General features: G+C 32.8%; 1 protein-coding gene across 1 annotated transcript; it reads right to left on the reverse strand.

The window, feature by feature from the left end:
* Positions 1-740: 740 nt before the first annotated feature.
* Positions 741-7,131, reverse strand: LOC148202900 (uncharacterized). Its single transcript, XM_088111022.1, has 4 exons — positions 6,972-7,131; positions 6,556-6,645; positions 4,510-4,777; positions 741-1,303 (listed from the first exon to the last, which is right to left on the reverse strand). Exons 1-4 carry the CDS (start codon positions 7,012-7,014, stop codon positions 1,000-1,002), a joined length of 705 nt encoding a protein of 234 aa, XP_087967148.1. The 5' UTR covers positions 7,015-7,131; the 3' UTR covers positions 741-999.
* Between the last annotated feature and the right edge of the window lie 7,696 nt (positions 7,132-14,827).

The following is a 14,827-nucleotide window of genomic DNA, read 5'->3' on the forward strand; positions in this document are numbered from 1 at the left end:
TGAAAAAAAATTGTGTTCCGAAACATTTTTTATTTTAAATTAAATAATCCGAAACATGTTTAATTTAATTAAGAGACCTTCTATTCATGGTTGGATTGCTTTTCCCCATGAGTCTTAAAAGCATGATATTCTAAAATGAGGTTAAAAAAACAAAAACATTACTTTACTTTTTCTTGTGCCTACTCAAATTGAGCAAGTGATTGAAGAAACAAATTTTGCAATAATTACTTTATTTCATCTAATCATTGATAAAATGGATTCAATATGTTCTGTCCCTAAACCAAATTTTTATTTTTTTATTGAAAAATTATATTTTCCAAAGTTTTTTTTCCCGGTTTAGTATTAGATATAAATCTACCTATCGAATCTTAGTATTAGTAATAAATGATAGAAATGAAGTTTTAACCTCCCGTCCTTTGCAACAAACGAATCATTCCTGTTAATAATTTTCTCTTTATTTGAACATTACTTCTTTTTTTTTTACTTATTATGACTGGAATAAAAAAATTTCGAAATAGAAATGATTAATAAAAAATTTCTATGGAATTCTGAAAGAGCGAAAAATCTTTTTTTTTTCGAATCCTGTGTCATTTTTTGTTGGGATAAAACATTCAAACTTGAACCTGATAGGACTAAAAAGACAAAAAAACAGGTGTGCAATAAGGGTTCCAAAGGAAGCAAAACCTATTCTGAAAGAACGTAACCTTTCATGAAAGCTAAATCAGAAGCGTACAAAAGAGTAAAGAAAACAAAGATTTCTCTCTCCCAAGAATAGAGCATACTTGCATCTCTAGAGAGATGATACAAACATTGTTATTGGCTCTAAGAGGGAAGAGAAAGACTAGGCGATAACTTCAAATTTAACGAATGCCTGATTGTCAGTGCCAACATGCAGGCCATTAGGAACCAATTACCAAGATAAACCGTCCATATTTATGTAACTAGAAATAAACATGCTAATTCACATAGAAGATGACAACACACACCCCCAGAAGAAATTCAATCTGAATCATGTCTCCTCCTCTCCTTGTCTTTCTTGTGCCTCTTCCTGTCATCTGAATCACGAGAATACCGCTTCTCACGTTTCTCTTGCTTCCTATCCTCCCGAGAATGCTTCTTCTCACGCTTTTCATGTTTCTCCTTCTTCCTCTCCTCTCGTCTTCTCTTTCTTCTATTTTCATCTTCTGAAGCATCTTCAGTCTTCGTTGCAGGTTGATCTGGAATAGACACATTTTCCACCTCAGCTGGTGCATCATCCACTGAAAGCTTTGAAGAACCAGGTTCCTCCCAAGGGCGTGGTTCTCTACATAAGTAACAGAATATTGGTAGGGAATTCCTTGAGAATAAACATGATTGTTTTCATTTAGAAGGAAAACAAACTCCGTGTGGAGTATATCTTCAAGAGAATAAATCTGTTGAATATTCTAAAATATCAGTTTTCAAAAACGAGTGTGAAAAACTACACAAGTACACCAATCTACCATTATAGCCAATTGCAACTGCCAAAGACAACTATAACAAACTAGGACAGTAGATTGGTATTACTGTAGTAGATTATTGACCATTGTATGTGTATATTTCATACACCACAGCAATAAATGTTGAGTAAGCCTCACATTCAGTGATAGACCAGAAAAGCCAAAGAATGAAAGTGCATTTGTAGCAGGAAAACTTTCTCTACCTAAGGTCCTAGGTGATTTCACAATATACAATTCTCAATCAGCCGTTTTTTAATCTTTACCGCTGCACTGCAAAGATCATGGTTGGTTGAGCAAAATACAAAGAATGATAAGGACAAAAAGAAGAAAAAGAAATATCCAAAACACAAGTTCACTATGTTGCATGCCAGTTCTTCCAAATGTCATTGGGTTATCACTTTTTGACATGTGCTAAATAAAGCTACTAGACCCCATCCTTTTCTACGAAATAATAAACAAAGGAGTCCCATTTTGTGATAAAAACCATGAATTACAAGGACTAGACTATTTTTGGTCCATCTAATGCTTCAACAAATATAAACTCTGATAAATAAAAATTTACACAAACGGTTGGCAGCTTATTTTCTGATAAAACCAACTAAGTAACTAGACAATTTTTTGAGGTGTTGTGGTCCTAACACCATGTTATCTCATTAATAGAATGTCTTCTTCTTCTCTTGAAAATAAAGTTCATTATTTCATTCTATTTCCAAAAGAGCCCCTCTTTCATATAACTCCACATGTTTTTGGTTGTGTATAGTTTGTCCATGTCTCCAGGTTAAGATAAACTCTCAACCAGAGGGTTATTCTTGTCTTCAAAAAGGATATCGATGTTACTCTCCCAAGACCAAGTATTACATAACTGCCAATGTCACAATTTTTTAGCAATCTCCTTTCTTCCCTACTTCTACTCAAGATTCTAATTTTGTTCAAAATGTTCTACCTGTCCCATTAATTGAGTCTTCTACTCCTATAGTCCAAAATACTATACCAAATCCTACTAAACCATTGTCACCACACAGAAACCAAATGGCTAGCCCAATACCCAACAGTGAGTCCTCTTTCGAAGGTCATTCTCCATCATCACAACTCCTGATCATGATGATTCGAGTTGGCCCATTTACATTTTTCTTACTTGATCTACTTGAAATCCTCACCCTATTTACATTTTTCTTACTTATCACAACATTTCCTTCCTATTTCTCTTTTATTTCATGTGTCTCTTCTATTACTACTCCTAAAACTATGAAAGAAGCACTTGATCATCTTGGGTGGTGACAAGCCATGATTTTAGAAATGCAGGCCCTTGAACACAATAAAATATGGGAGTTAGTTCCTCTTCCTTCTGGGAAAAAGACAGTAGGTTGTTGATGGTTCTACACCATTAAGGTTGGACCCAATGATGAAGTTGATCGACTTAAAGCACAATTGGTGGCTAGAGGATACACTCAAATGTATGGGCTTTGACTAAGTGATACTTTTTCACTAGTAGACAAAGTGACTATTGTCAAACTCTTCGTTGCAATGGCAGCCATTTGTCAATGGCCCCTTCATCAACTAGACATTAAAAAATGCTTTTTTGCATGGCAATCTTGAAGAGAAAGTTTACATGGAGCATGGAGCAACCTCCTAGGTTTATTGCTCAAGGGGAGTCTGGTTTGGTTTGTAAGTTGTGCCACTCTCTCTATGGTCTCAAGCAATCTCCACATGCTTGATTTGGGAAGTTCAGCAACATTGTTCAATCCTTTGGGCTGAAATGCAGTTAGCTAGACCACTCTGTTTTCTATTGCCTTACTGGAAAATGTGTGTACTTAATAGTGTATGCAATGATACAATGATCACAAGCAATGATGCTGGGAAAATCTCAGTTAAAGGAACACTTATGCCATCTTTTCTGACCAAGGATCTTGGAAATCTAAAATATTTTATGGGCATAGAAGTAGCCCATACAAAGGAAGGAGTTGTAATTTCTCAAATGAAATATGCTTTTGATATTCTTAAAGAGACAAATATGATTGACTAGTTTACTGTCCCATGGATCCAAATCAGAAAGGTCCAGAGGACTAGTTGGAAAACTTATTTATCTTACTATTACAAGACCATATCTATCCTTTGCAGTTGGTGTTAAGTCAATTCATTCAAAATCCTTGTGTCAATCACTGGAATGTTGTCATTCTATTCTAAGATATCTTATAAAAGCTCCATGACAAGGACTACTTTATGAGGATAAAGGAAATAGCAAAGTTATTGGATATTGTGATGCTGATTAGGCTAGTTCTCATATAGATAGATGTTGATATTGTGTTTTTCTTCAAGGAAATATAGTCTCGTGGAAAAGTAAAAAGCAAAATGTTGTTGCACGATCATCTACTGAAGCCGAGTACAGAGCAAAGGCATTCCCGACATTTGAACTTATATGGGTTAAACAATTCTTACAAGAATTAGGTTTTTGCTACATTCAGCAAATAAAGATATATTGTGATAATCAAGCTGCTCTCCACATTGCTTCTAATCTTGTATTCTATGAGAGGACCAAACACATAGAAATTGATAGTCATTTTATTGGAGAAAATTGTTGTCCAAAGAAATTTGTATTGACTTTGTCAGATCAAATGACCAACTTGTAGATGTATTAATAAAGCTTGACACATAATTTGTATGCTCCAGTTTAAGGGGAGTGTTAGAATAAATAGTCTTAAATATGATTTATTGTACTATGTGTTGTACCTAGTAGCATGCCAGGAGCATCTTCTAGAGTTCTCTTCTTTTCTCTCATCCATTGTATCTAATGTATCTCAAACTATACTATAAATATGAAAACCTAAGAGGAGAGAACTCACTCTCTCAAATTCACCCTAAATCTTCTTTACTTTAATCTCAAGTAGGTAAAAACACATAAAAGGTTTTATATCATATTTCAAACAATGAGCTAACAAAATCAGAAACAACTGAAATAGAAAATAGCAAAAATTAAATTAAATGTGAAGACAATAATAGCTTTAAAAATGTTTTACTTTCTAAGTCACTTTACCTTGAAAAACCAAGACCTTGGACCCTTGCTGCTTCAGCATGACCTGCACCTAAGTCCTCTGCTGTAGACCCGCGCTTTACCAGTTCTGAAAACTCGTGTTTATCTAAACGATTACCTTGAGGACGGTTAGCACGCTTGGGAGCTAAGCCAAGTGCTTCCCTCATTGCCTGCTCCTCTTCTTCCTTAATTCTTTTTATCTCTTCTTTTGCAGCTTCCATTTCTGCATTTTGGGACTTTTTATCCCTGGTATACCAGAAAAGATCTTTCCCTGTTGAATCAAAGGAGGAGATTCAATGATGCTCTTTTACGAAGATAATAACAAACTGCGCATTGCTAGAAAACTTGACCAATGAACTATACTAATCAAAGAGAAATCTATACAATAAATACAATGAAAAGTGGAGTTATCCTCAGTACAGATTCAGGACAGAGAGATGAAACCATAATCATGGTAGGTCACAAACAAAGTGAATCTTGCAATAGAGTAGCTAAAGCTCGTGTGTTCAAATAACTACAATGCTCAAAGCATCCTAACATAGGACATTTCTTTGAACACTGGAAAAGCTAAAGTGTAATTAGATTTCATTGGCAATACACCGTCAATACAAAAAAGTAAGGCATCCGGAAAACAGTTAATGGGTTCCTACTTCTTCCAAGTAACACAAAGTGAGAAGAAAACAAGGAAAGTCATAAAAAGCAAAGACGCAAAGAACAAAAAAATAGTGAATGTTTTTATGCTCGTGTCTTGAGCCTTTTTTAAGCATCTTAGAAAGAGGAAGCAGAGGAATAGTTTTTCTTTCACCCAGCTTCTTATAAGTCAATTCAAGTAAATCAAATAGATATAAATACAATGAAAAAAATGTCAGCAACACCAACATGCCATATGCTACGCTTATATACTTCCATCACACATTACTAGAAATATTATGAAACAACCTAAGATCCAATACCAATGAGTTAAATAGCAGTTGTAAATATATTCCAATAAAATAAAAAGACTAAGAGGAGGAGATAGGGAAGCACTCAGAAGAAGCTCATGTTAGAGTAAATTGGCCAAATTTTTTATATAGAAGACAAATTGTTCTCTATTGAAAAAAGAAGCCACTTCAGTAGATTTTGAAAACCAGAGAGTGACCAATTTAATTGACTCAAACAGGGAATAAGACAAACATAAGTTTTCAACATCTGTTCAAGACTATAAACAAATATCTGTTTGAATAACCATATTGAAAAAGATATCATATGGAAACTTTGGTGGTTGTTAGAATATTTACCCTATTTATCATGATTATATTATGTATAGGGTTACCCTATTTATCATGATTATATTGTGTTTAGGATTATCCTATTTATCATGATTATATTGTGTCTAGGTTACCCTATTTATCAGGATTATATTGTGTCTAGGTTATCCTATTTATCATGATTATATTGTGTCTAGGTTACCCTATCATGATTATATTGTGTCTAAGGTTACCCTAATTATCATGTACTCTTGTATCAATTTATTTTTATAAATAGAAGATTATGAGAGGCATCAATCAAGCCCTCAAGAATTATTTTACAGTTTCAATATTAAGTGTGGTTTTGGTAGAAATAGCTGATAAAGAGAAAATACATACACATCGTAGAAGGTCCTCTGCTTGTAAATATATCTTAGGAAAGAGAAGATAGAACAATAGACTTTAAATAATATAACAGAACAATGAGATATTCTTTCGATACTGTGAACTGATGTCTAACAGTATCCAACTAAAAATTAACATATAATCTGAACTATTAATTGGGAATATCAATTCGGATTTAGTTCAGCACAGAGTTTAATTATTCCATTATTCAATTCAAAGCATAAAACTACAAATACCAATTAAAAGCATGTTATGAATCACCAAATAATCAGAATTACAAGTCGAGGGCACCCATATCTCCCAGGTATACGGTGTATGTAACTAACTAATGGTTTGTCACCCTGCTACATGTAAGAGTATAAAAACAGCATTCAAAATTCTCAATGAACAAAATCCTGAAATAAACAATCAATCTTACCTTTCTGCCATCTTCCAACAGGAGCCTTGATACTGTGACCGAGGTAGTTCTCCCTATGCTTATCAACTTTCACATCGTCCCAAGTGAACTCTGGTCATCAAAGGTAAAAAGCAAACATAAAATTTATATACATGCATAATCAATTAAAATTATAAACATAGGTTTTATTCTTGAGAATTAACTTTGTAAACCCCAGAGTTCTAGGGTTCAATCAACTCATGAAAACATAAAATTAAAAAAAAAAAAAAAAAAGACAAAACCCTGATTTGTAGAAACCGCTCACCATACCAAATTCAAGAATGAATTCTTGAAATTTCAATTTAACATATTTCTAAAAGAATTCGATACCCAAAGAAAGATGGAAAATAACGAGAAATTGATAGTGTCCGGACAAGAGAAGAGCACAGAAAACTTACGATCTCGACCGCCACGAACGCCACCTCTGGTTGGATGATACATGTCTAGGCCTAAAGACCCAATTCTCTCCTTCCTCTGTGATAAATTATATGTCTTGCATCTATAATGTAAGCAATGACAAAATAACTTTTAAAGCACGATTACACAAAGTGAGGGCTTGTTTGGCTTGTATATTGAGGAGTTTTAGTTTTTCTTTTTCCTTTCTCTCCAGTTTGCAAAATCTACAGTTTTATAAAAATTTAAAAATAATTATGATTGGTCCAAAACTACTCCACAACTAATCTTAATAATTATAAATACCAATATGAATTATATAATGACACATAAATAATATTAAAATATTATAAAAAAATATTGTCTAATATCATTATCTTTAAATCAATCCTTAAAATACTTTTTAAATTATTAAATTAATTTTAATACGGATAATCTTTTATTATTGAATTAATTTTAATACGAATAATCTTTTGTACACTGCATTTTTTTTAGTTTAATCCTAAATTAATCTCACTCGATTATGTCGTTAAATTTGTCTCTTTCTCAAAATATTTACAATATTTATCAAAAAAATATTTAATAAAAATTACAAAAAATTTAAAATTTAAAATTTTAAAAAATTATAAAATATAAAATTATAAATTTAAAAATATAATTATGAACATAAAAATATAAAATCATAAAAGTATAAAAATATAATATTTATAATTTTATAATTTTTTTATATTTTTTAAAATTTTTAAAATTTTTAATTTGTAATTTTATAATTTTATTTTTAATTTTATAATTTCAAAACATTAAATAACTTTAAAAGAATTTCATTAAATACTAAAAATTAATAGAAAAGATTTTCGTTCTTATAGAAAAATAGAAAAATATTATATGACACGTGCAAGTGATAGTCACGTCATAGTTAACAGGAAAATCTAACTAAAGAAATTCAATTGTAAAGTTTTAAACTTTTAAAAATTCAATAAACCATAAAAATTTAGTAGGAATTCAATTTGAAAATTCTCAAATTTATCAAAAGACTCGTGATATTACTTAGGATTGAATAGTCAATTAATTTTGTAAGAACTAAAAAAATTAGTTTATAGTGGACACGTATTTTATGCAAAGACTAAGACTTGGAAGTGAATAAGTGGCACCCGATAATGGGACCGAACATTTAATAATAAAATAATGTTGATATATAAACGCTGAATTCAAAGTTGGTTTCATTATTTGAGAAACCATTATCACTCTTCAAAGCTTTGTTCTCTTTTCTCCATCTCTTTACAAATTCTCTCTAAAAATCTTTCATCTCTCCTCATATGATCTACAATCAGATTGTGCGTAAGCTATTCTAGTGTCAAGGACTTCCATTCTCACCGATCAAACTTGTGTTTTGAACGGGTAAGTTTCATTTCTTGAGTTTTGTTAAAATCTAGAGAATTCTGTCACATGTAAGGTAGTTTGGCTGCTTGCATGTGTTCTTCAACCTTCTTTTCCCCTTTCTAACTCCATTTTGGTCCATTAGGTGGTCTTTTCTTACAGAGTAGCTTCAGCAGAGTGGATGGAACTAAAGAAATAGTTTATAGACCGAGCGTTTCATCATGGAGTACGCCTGTTTTTCTAGTAAAGACGAAGGATGAATTAGAGTGAAGCATGAGGAACATCTAAGGACAGTGCTCGGCATGTTAAGGAAAAAGGAGTTGTATGCTAAAATTGTTCAAGTGTGAATTTTGGATGAATCAAGTACAAATTCTAGGGCATGTGTAGGCAATGATAATTCGAGAGTCGGGTTTAGTTGAGTTTCAGGGACTTAAGATTACAAGTGAGGTTAAAATCGAACGGTATTAGATGCATCAGTTGGAGGTAGAAAGTGAACCGTTCGGCAAGACCTGAAATAAGCAGTCGGCAAATGTTGAGTTGCAGATTTCCAGAGAACCGATCAGTAGTGAGCAAAGGTGAGATTTTGCGTTGGAAACGGGCGGTATTTTGAATATTCAGTCAAAGGATTTGTGTTCCTGATAATAGGAAAATTAAGAGATTGATTCTTGAGAAAGGACATCATAATCATTTTAGTATGAATCAAGGCATGACTAAAATGTATCAGGATCTCAAGAAAATCATTTTTTTGTGGTCGTGTATGAAAGCAGACGTCGCTCGGTTTATGTGTTATTGTTTAACATATCAAAAGGTGAAGGTAAAACATTAGAGACTGTACGAAAATGGGATAGAATTACCACGAACCTAGTCAATCACTTTTCCCGTTTGGTCATAAGGTCGTAATGTTATTTGAGTTGTTAAGGACGGGTTGACCAAGAGTGCTTACTTTATGATCATCGGTTTGAGAAGTCAATGTCAAATATTGGTTCAACTCTACAGCAGGGAAGTGGTTTGGTTGCTTGGAGTGCCGTTTAATAGCAATTCAGACAGGGATCCTCAAGTCACCTCTCAATTTCGGCAACCATTGCAGAGAGAGTTGGACAACCAGTTGAAGATTTGTTCAACTTATCATCCCCAAACGAACGGTCAGACGGAAAGGACGATTCAGACATTTGTAGATATGTACGGGCGTATGTATTGGATCCTTTAGGAGTCAGGGATGATGTACTACCTTTAGGTTTCTTTAGTCACGAAATCTAATTTTTTTTTTACTCTCTACTCACTCACTCGTTGTACAGTAGGAACATATACTGTAGGTATATGTATCTTATTCAATCTGTAGTGAAAATAAAGAAGAGAACACTAGTAAATGATCCCTAGGAAGCCTCGTTTCCTCCACTAACCAAGAGATCTAGTCTCAACCCTAAACCTAAAATATATGGTGCCCCTTCTTCGAACCACTCAGCAATTATTTATACTCTCTCTTCCCTAAACAGTTAACGAACTTTTTCACTATTTCTTTCTCTCATAACAGACTTGTGACCCTTTAATATCAATTTTTCACCGTTCGGTATTAACATTATCGTTCGGTTCTCCCTTCAGTGTCACGACCTCTTTATTTAAATGTCACCACCCGACCCCTTTCACCAACATAATCGTTCAATCGAGATGCAGCCAGTCAACAGTATGGAGAGCCTACCTAAGTAATTTAGAGGAAAATCCATCAGTCTAGTTAAGGTTGTTTGGGGATAGGAGAATAGGTGACTCTACCTAGAAATTTGAAAATGTCATGAGGGAATTGTTCTCTCATTTGTTCTCTAGTAAGCATAATTTACGAGGACGAAAATTTTTGTTGTTGGGGAGAATGTAAGAACCAGAAAAATTTAGTTTATAGAGGGACATGTGTTTCATGTAAAGACTGAGAGGAGTCAGCCTTGGGAGTGAACAAGTGGCACCAGATAATGGGACAGAACATTTAATAATAAAATAATGTTGATATATAAACGCTGAATTCAAAGTTGGTTTCATTATCTAAGAAACCATTTTCACTCTTCAAAGCTCTGCTCTCTTTTCTCCTCCTTCTCTCTACAAATTCTGTCTAAAAATCTTCCATCTCACCTCATCTGATCTACAATCATATTGTGCATAAGCTATCATAGTGTCAAGGACTTCCCTTCTCACCGATCAAACTTGTGTTTTGAATGGGTAAGTTTCATTTCTTGAGTTTTGTTAAAATCTGGAAAATTTTATCACATGCAAGGTAGTCTGGCTGCTTGCATGTGTTCTTCAACCTTTTTTTCCCCTTTCTAACTCCATTTTGGTCCATTGGGTGGTCCTTTCTCACCAATCGGTGAACTGTAGGTGTTCATAGGAATTTCTGGTGGTAATCGAGTCTGCAATTGTTGAGCTCTCGGTTCGATCATAGAGGTAACGAAAACTAGTTAATTTAATTATGATTTATCATGTATGAATATGTTGTTTGATGATTATGCATGTATGTAAAAGTGAATGAATTGGTATTCCGCATTGTTGGACGTGTGCATATGTAGATAATTTGATGTTGGCTTGATTTCTGTGTATTGCCGAGACCTGTGAACTGGTTGAGAAGTTCTGCAGAGTTATGTAGAAAGTCGAGCGCTCATTGTTGAACGCTCGGTCATGTCAGTTAATTGGACTTAGCGGTATTCGGTTTCATAGTGATATTCGGTCTTAGTGTTGTTCGGTTTAATATTGTCATTCAGTTTTAAATGTACTCGTTTTCGACCTCGATAGTCTTCCGGTTGGTATTATCATTCGTTCTTAGTCGTACTAGCGATCGTTCTTGGTAGTCCTTGGTCTCGTACTAGTGCTCGTTCTTGGTAGTGCTCGGTCTCATACTAGCGATTGTTCTTGGTAGTGCTCGGTCTCATACTAGCGATCGTTCCTTGTAGTGCTCGGTCTCGTACTAGCGCTCGTTCTTGGTAGTGCTCGGTCTCGTACTAGCGCTCGTTCTTGGTAGTGCTCGGTCTCGTACTAGCGCTCGGTCTCATACTAGCGCTCGTTCTTGGTAGTGCTCGGTCTCGTACTAGCGCTCGTTCTTGGTAGTGCTCGGTATTATACTAGCAGTTATGATAGAGTTAGCGTTCGGCCTAAGCTATATGTGTTCGGTATAAGTTCAAGTTTTCGACTCCTTCTTGAGTCTTACTCTCTAAATGATCATTCGGTCATGTTCGCATGTAGGGAGAGTTTCTCCCGTTCGGCATTGTCTATAGGTTGTATTGATCTTTTCTTTTCGGTCGTGCTCAAGGGTGGGGGTTGTTTTACTGTTTTGTGTGATTTTTATTTAAGGATGTTATGGATGAGGAAGTATGATAATTCTAATGTAATGTGAAGGTATGATGAGATATTTATAATATGGATATGAGAGAGAATTTCAATGAGGAATGTCTCGGTGGTTGGTTTCAATGTGATAAAAGTATGAATATGGATAGTCTAAGTTGGCGTTCATCCTGACATTCTAATGGTCACCGAGTCTCAAGTGACGAATGTGGTGAGAATAGTAGGAGGCCTGGTCGCGTATAGCTTGGGGTTCCAGCTAACAGACTAAACTCATGTTGTAGCTTGCGGTTTCCAGCTATAGTGAGGGATGAAGGGCTAACCTCGTGTGGCGGCTTGGGTTTCCAGCTATGGTATTCGTGAGGTTTCCAGTTTACCTTTCCATGAGTGCAAGAACGGCCTAGCTACATATTCATACAGTCCGGACAGTCAGAGTAAAAGAGGTCGGTTATAACATGCTTGTATGGTTTCTGTATATGTATGATTGTATTATATGTTTGTCTGAATTGTATGTTAACATAGTTAATTAAATTACACTAGCTTATCCTTATTTTTCTGTCTTATCATGTTGTTCGTTCGGTCATCTGCGTCCTTGTAATGATCACCATGTGGGTGTGAGCAGAGTGCGAAGAGGATTCTCTAGAGCAAGTGCTAAGCAAGGAGTCTTCAATCCCTTTAGGATGGGACTGTTCGGTTGATACACCTCTTGTATGACCGATCAGTCTACTCTTATGATTTGTATCAGTGTAGGATTTTTGTAAGTTTTAAATTTATGGTTATTTTAGGATAACTATAAGTTACCTTTATTTTCCTGTAATTGTTCTATTTTATTATAAATGTAAGTACTCTTAAATATAGTTTACAGCTATATTTTTAGGATGTTACATCTTTTAATTATCATTTACTTATAAATTAATCTTCAGATAAAAACTATACTGGTTAATATTTGATTGTAAACTTAAAATTTGAAGTGGGTTTAAAATGATACTAGTTTTTTTCATCATGAAAATTTTGAATATTCATAAATAAAATAATTTTAATATTAAGTAATCAGAATTTTAATATGAAAGTGGTAATAAAATTCAACACACTTAAAACATATTATAGGATGATTGTTAAAGTAGATATATCAAGACAAATATTAAGAAAAAAACAATCACTTAATCGGCTTTTTAATCTTTATTCAATTGATAGTAATCATATTCTTGGTGAACATGACTCTAAAAAGGAAGATTTAATAGAGTCTAGACTCTTTCTACATTTAGTAAACTGAAATACTTATTAGCAAATAAAAAGTATAAAAGAAAGTTTTATACTAATTCAATCAAGCTTAGAGGTGATATTTAGTTTTTCATTAAGCATTTTAGTTAAGAGGTTTCACTAATCTAATAAAGTTTATTACAAAACAAATAACAAACAACTTCAAGTTACAAGTATAAAACCTATATAGGTATCATGAGTATCAACCTTTCTAGGTGAATACAACCTCTCTAGATATCATTATTAATCTCCTTCTGAGATAAGAATTCTCAATTGAATATTAATAAAACACTTATAAAGAAAAAGAGAACAAATAAGGCTCATAAGGGTAAACTTCAGAGTATAAAAAACATTAAAGTAGCTTATCACTTTTTTCTCAAACTAGACTTTTCACTAAGGAAATTTTACAACGATTTGCTCTTTGATCTTTGAAAATTTTTCATTATGATTGTTTTTGTTTAATTATTGATCAACTTGTCATCTATTTGTAGCTATTGAAAATATAATTTTTGGAGTTCTATTGAATTTGAAAATTTTTATTTCATACTAACATTAGTTGGTATCTTCTTCATATAACTCTTCATAGGGAAAGTCTTGGTAATCTTTTCAAAATGATCTCCAAATCTTGACTTCAAGTTTCAAATTATATCTTTGAATTTTTAAACTCTTCTTTCCTTCCTTGAGTCAGCGAGAACCTTGATTTAGAAACTTTAACTTTATTTCCTCATCAACATTAAAAAAATCTTTATTGAAGAAAACTTAGACGATTTATCGTTAAGAAAATTTTGACTTGAGAAATAATTAATTTAAAAGGTCTTTCAATAATCAATTTTAAATTATCTACAAATAATGTCATGGTTATATAATATATATATATATATATATATATATATATATATAAGCAATATAGTAAATATGAAAATGTTGACTTAGTAATGATGACTTATGTTGAAAAGAAATAACATAAAAATGAACTTTATTCTACCATGTTATGATTCTTCTGTTCAAGTGAGATAAGTCTCGATGTTAGAATGAATCAATATAAAATTATTCTCTCTGTCCTATATATCTTTGGGTTAAATATGTTTTTAGTCCCTAAACTATTGGTCGTTTCTGGTTTTCGTCCCTCTTTCAAAGTAAGATACAATTTGGTCCTCATTCTTTTCGAAACGTTTGTTTTAGTCCTCAAAATTTTGGTTTTAGTCCTCATTTGTTGCTAAATGAGGACCAAATTTTTAAACAGTGTTTAGTTTTCGAGGACTAAAACGAACGTTTCGAAAAGAATGAGGACCAAATTGTACCTTATTTTGAAAGAGGGACGAAAACCAGAAACGACCAATAGTTTAGGGACTAAAAACATATTTAATCTTATATCTTTAAGCTCTGAAGCTCGCACGAATGGCTTTTTCATATACCCAGTTACAAGAAATTTTGCTTAATTGTAACAAGAAATTATATATAGGTTTGGATGCCATGGATAAATACTTTCGAATTATAAAATCTGAAAATTAATTTTTTTCTTAAAAAGTTCAAATTCAACAATCCAAAATTTATTTTTTTCTGGAAGAAAATACTTTTAAATATAATACTGAATTGTATGATCCTTATTTGTATAATCTAAAAAATTGTATACTGTACATTTTTTAATTATAGATTGTATAATCCATAAGCCACATAATGAGGAATGCCTATGAAAAATATCAGTTTAAATACCATGAAGAAATACTTTAGAATTATAGAATCTGGAAGTTAATTTTTTCTAAAAAAATAATGAAATTCTACAATCCGAAAGATATTCTTTTCTGAAAAATAAGAATAAAATATACTTCCAAATTATAGAATAAAAAAATATTTTTTTCTAAAACAAATATTTTCATATTGTATAGTCCAAAAATCAATATTGTTTTCGGAT

Source organism: Vigna umbellata, chromosome 3 (genome assembly GCF_029865625.1).
Source record: "Vigna umbellata cultivar VRB3 chromosome 3, Vumbellata_1.0, whole genome shotgun sequence".
NCBI lineage: Eukaryota > Viridiplantae > Streptophyta > Magnoliopsida > Fabales > Fabaceae > Vigna > Vigna umbellata.

What these genes read in the sequence shown, in the direction of transcription:
- LOC148202900 (XM_088111022.1), bottom strand. Translation starts at nt 7,014, where the DNA reads ATGTATCATCCAACCAGAGGTGGCGTTCGTGGCGGTCGAGATC. An exon ending in TGTTGGAAGATGGCAGAAAG is followed by an intron (nt 4,778 to 6,555) that starts GTAAGATTGATT and finishes TTGATTCAACAG; the next exon opens with GGAAAGATCTTTTCTGGTAT. An exon ending in CAAGGTCTTGGTTTTTCAAG is followed by an intron (nt 1,304 to 4,509) that starts GTAAAGTGACTT and finishes TTACTTATGTAG; the next exon opens with AGAACCACGCCCTTGGGAGG.